Here is a 3,980-nt window from a genome sequence, read left to right as displayed (position 1 = left end):
ATTTGAATTTCAGAGTGGCTTTGATAGAAGATGTGAACCGCATGTCCCCCAACGCCTTGGCCATCGTGTTTGCTCCGTGCCTCTTGCGCTGTCCTGATACCTCTGACCCCTTGACCAGCATGAAGGATGTTTCAAAAACAACCATGTAAGTTTTGGCAGAATGCTGAGAAACAGTGTTTTGGAATGGGATGGAAGGTCAGTACCACTGCTTGTGTTTGTTACAACTTTATTCGGATCAAACTGTGAAACTGAGGTTCAAGAGATGTTGAATTCTAGCTCTGCCAGTGCTGCCAGTTTATACACCCCTCTCAGACCTTCCACCTGTCTCCATTTTACTAAGCATAAAGTAGGATGATCTATAAGTCTTAAATATCAGGTTTGTGTTTTTACATCAAGATAATCTTTTGGGGGGCTTGTACGCTAATCATCTATTTTGCTGAGATACAAGGCATAATAAACAATATGATATAGAATTAAGCTGTCTCCTGCATACTTGGAACCCCCTGATGATCTCTTCTGCATTGTTCCTTGAATTGAAGAAGGTTCTGTCCTTGACCCTCTCTGTTTTCCTCACCCTCCAGCAACTCTGGCTGTGAGAGCCCCTCACCATCCTCACTGCATGGCTGGCCTTGCCTCTGCCTCCAATGAAAACAGAGTTTGAAAAATGACAGCTTTTTGTAACTTCTTACTGACCCCCGGGGCCACAGAGGTGGAGAAGGGCAGTTGCAGGCTCGTTGTGTCTCTGCCAGCCTGTGCCAGCACAGGGACAACAGGTAGAAGCAGCAGGAGCTGTTGGCAGCCGTGGTAATGTGTGCTCACCACTGTGTACAGCCAGCATGGGAGGCTCTGGTTATCCCAGGAGGAACATGTGCCATTAGCTGTCACCATTACCTGTCCTGTTGTGCCTGCTGTGTTGGACTCTTCACCCCGTTACCTGTGCTGCCTGTGAGGGATGGGCTGGGACACTGTGGTCACACTCCAGCCACATGTGTGTGACAAACACCCCCAGGCCAGGAGCAGCACCTCATCCCACCGTGGTTGTTTCAGAACTTTTGCGGTATGAGGCAGCTGAATAAGCTGTTGCCTTTCTCACAGGTGTGTAGAGATGCTCATAAAGGAACAGATAAGGAAGTACAAGATAAAAATGGAAGAAATCAATCAGCTGGAAGCAGCAGAGAGCTTCGCTGTCCGACGGCTCTCGTTGCTTCGGCAGAACACGGTAAGTGTTGAAATAAAACACCAACTTCTTGGGGAGGGAGTGCTACTTACCCTGTCCATCCATTCAGTATGTCAAAAATCAACTGGAAAAAAACAACTGCCCAAAGCTGTAGGTAGGAGCTAAATATACAGCTGCACCGAAGTTCTGATAAATAAGGGTACAGGGGTGGGAATCTGCTTTTGTACTGGTCAAAATCTATTCCCATATAATTTTGGCAGGGGAACTGAGAGTGTCTGACATGGCGAAGGAGTTCCTTCACTCCAGAGATGGCTGGTGTGCAAAAATATGCTGTGTTCTAGTAGGGCAAATACACTTAATTCTTTGTTTTTGTTGTACTGATTAATACAAACCAAACTGTGTGTGATCAGAGGCTGCATATAGTGAATTTGGTCTCATTTCTCTCTAGCTCTGGCCTATAAAACTTGGGTTCTCTTCCCCTTATGAGGGGAAACTGGTATGTACAACTGCCTGGCTCCAGTGCATGAGTTTTTCTTATGGTACTATTGCATGACTAAAATACTTACACGGGTTGTAACTCAGTTTTAAACACTCTTTTGATCAATCAAGACTGCATGTACTGGTGCAACTTCCTCCCCAGACTGCATGCAGGACTGTTTGCCTGTTCTGTCATCACCTGGTATTTTATAGACACTGTATGTAACTTACATTGGATGTAATAATATTTCTTATAAGGGACTACTAAAACTAAGCTTAGCCTGACAGATCAAAAAAAGGTAATAAAATCTTGGAAATCAGGTGAGCAGGAAATTTCCTCTTACTTTTTGAAACATTTGTATGGATAACTAACAGCTCTTCATCAATTCCATCAGCCTCTCCTTTGACTCATTTGTCTACCACTCTGAAACTTGCAGACTGGTGTAGCTGCTTGTGACTGACAAGTGTTACATGTGAATCTGTCTTGCAGAGTAAAAGCTCTCAGGTCAAAGGAAATGACAGTGGCACCTCAGAGCTGGACTCGGTGCGTGAAGAGGAGGACGTTTGTGAAGCCGATAACCGGGAGAAGGAGATTCTCATCGATCGCATACAGTCAATAAAAGAAGAAAAGTAAGTCCCCCTTTACCTGGGTAGGCTGTGCCCTTTGCACCTGGAGGCAACACAGGTAGTAAAGCAGGATACCTTTTGTCCAAAAGGATCTAATTCTATTCTGTAGGCCTTTATGAGGGGAAAAAGGAAAATACAAAGCACTAGCTGAGAGAAAATACCATCAACATTATTATTATTTAATGACTACATGCTTTACCTCTGAACATGAGCTGCATAAAGTTGCTTGTGCCAGAGGTGCTGTCCCAGCTGAGTGCTGCAGCCTTTGTTTGATGCAGGGAGGACATCACTTACCGCCTACCTGAGCTCGATCAGCGAGGCTCCGACGAGGAAAACGTGGACTCAGAGACCTCTGCGAGCACAGAGAGCCTGCTGGAGGACAAACCAGGCCGGATGGATACCGAAGGTCAGTATTAAGGTAGTATGTGCTTTTTTTTTTATTCTACATCTTTCAGTGCATACAGCCAGGTGACCAAACATTGTCTGGTCATAGTGGCTCGTATCGAGTTACGTTTTAGGCCTGCTATCAGTCTCTAAGTATCTTGTTTCTTTAAAGCAATTATTGGATTACACTGCCGTGCTCAGAGCTCCAGCGTGCCTGCCAAAGACATTTGCAAAGTGCCTTCTCTCCCCCAAACCTCTTCAAATTCTTACTCTGCATCCCTGGCTTCAAGGCGCAGATACTCCTTAACACTGTCCAAGATTAAAGTGCCCCGTCGAACTCCAGTGATGCCAACAGCAAACATAAAACTTCCTCCCGGGATGTTCAAATGTACAGAATCCCAGGATGAGGTTTTCCCTAAGGAAGAGTCTCAGATGGTGCAACGGAGGGAGCAGCCAGCAAGGCGGACTGACAGCATCCACTCGGTGTACATTGCACAAGGGTCTGCACTGGCCCACGCTCAGGAACTCGTGGATGAATACGAACCAACAGCAAAACTCAAACGCAGGTTCTCAGACCCTTACTCTCACATTCCCTGTGTGGAGAAGTGAAATTCTTCAGCTCTCTGGACTCGAAGTTGACCACAGCTTTGGCTTTAACCCTTTGAAGGCTGTGAACTTGTTCATGGTCTTTTAAGTGGCTGCGGGGAAGGCAGCCTGGAAATGTACAGTACTGTAAGGGTTAAGCAAGGTTGTTGAAAGCAAATACTCTCCACTTTAAATTAAAACCTTGCAAAGAAAGTAAAACTTAATGTTGAATAAATACATGGGTTGAGTGTACAGGAAACAAGCCCCCCCATTCCGCTGCTGTGCCTTTCCCATTTGCCTTACAATGGACTCTCATGGGACCAAGAGTGAGTTTAGGTCAATGTGTGTTGCCTTAATTTTTTGTATGATTTTATGACAATTTTCTCTGTGGTTTACGGAACTGTTAAAGTGGTAATAGCCTTAACTGAGACCAATATGTATAAAAACGTTTATTAAAACATTGCACTTTTAAAAAATACGTCTGGTAGTTTATCGATGTTTGTCTAACAAGCAACTTATTCCGAAGGAAGCCTTTACTCGGGTTACTGTTTTTATGAAGTACTGATAAAGGACGGGGAAAGGGGAAGCACAAAGGAGGCTCACGCGGGGGAGGCTTTTGGTGCTATTGGAGCAAAGCCGGAGCTCCCGTGCTGGGTGTGCTGTGCGGAGCCGCCTCACCTCTGTGCGGGGACACACCTGAGGGCGAGGTGCGATTCCCCATCAGCGCCTT

General features: G+C 45.6%; 1 protein-coding gene across 15 annotated transcripts in view; it reads left to right on the top strand.

Moving 5' to 3' along the window:
* Window positions 1–3,728, top strand: part of MYO9B (myosin IXB) — a 52,326-nt gene extending 48,598 nt beyond the window's left edge. For 7 of the 15 annotated variants that reach the window (XM_017743852.1, XM_017743854.1, XM_017743857.1 and 4 more), the window contains 6 exons: window positions 14–145; window positions 1,096–1,219; window positions 1,626–1,673; window positions 2,145–2,284; window positions 2,560–2,687; window positions 2,838–3,728. In XM_017743852.1, coding sequence (XP_017599341.1) covers window positions 14–145; window positions 1,096–1,219; window positions 1,626–1,673; window positions 2,145–2,284; window positions 2,560–2,687; window positions 2,838–3,274 — 1,009 coding nt within the window. In that variant the 3' untranslated portion in view covers window positions 3,275–3,728. Of the gene's footprint in view, window positions 1–13; window positions 146–581; window positions 1,220–1,625; window positions 1,674–2,144; window positions 2,285–2,559; window positions 2,700–2,837 lie in introns of those variants that run through there. The other 8 variants (XM_017743855.1, XM_017743850.1, XM_017743859.1 and 5 more) reach the window with 5 other exon arrangements.
* Window positions 3,729–3,980: the final 252 nt, after the last annotated feature.

Source organism: Corvus brachyrhynchos, unplaced genomic scaffold (assembly GCF_000691975.1).
Source record: "Corvus brachyrhynchos isolate BGI_N302 unplaced genomic scaffold, ASM69197v1 scaffold219, whole genome shotgun sequence".
In the NCBI taxonomy this organism is placed as follows: domain Eukaryota; kingdom Metazoa; phylum Chordata; class Aves; order Passeriformes; family Corvidae; genus Corvus; species Corvus brachyrhynchos.
The sequence above is the reverse complement of the archived record's forward strand: the minus strand, read 5'-3'. Positions and strand labels throughout refer to the sequence as shown.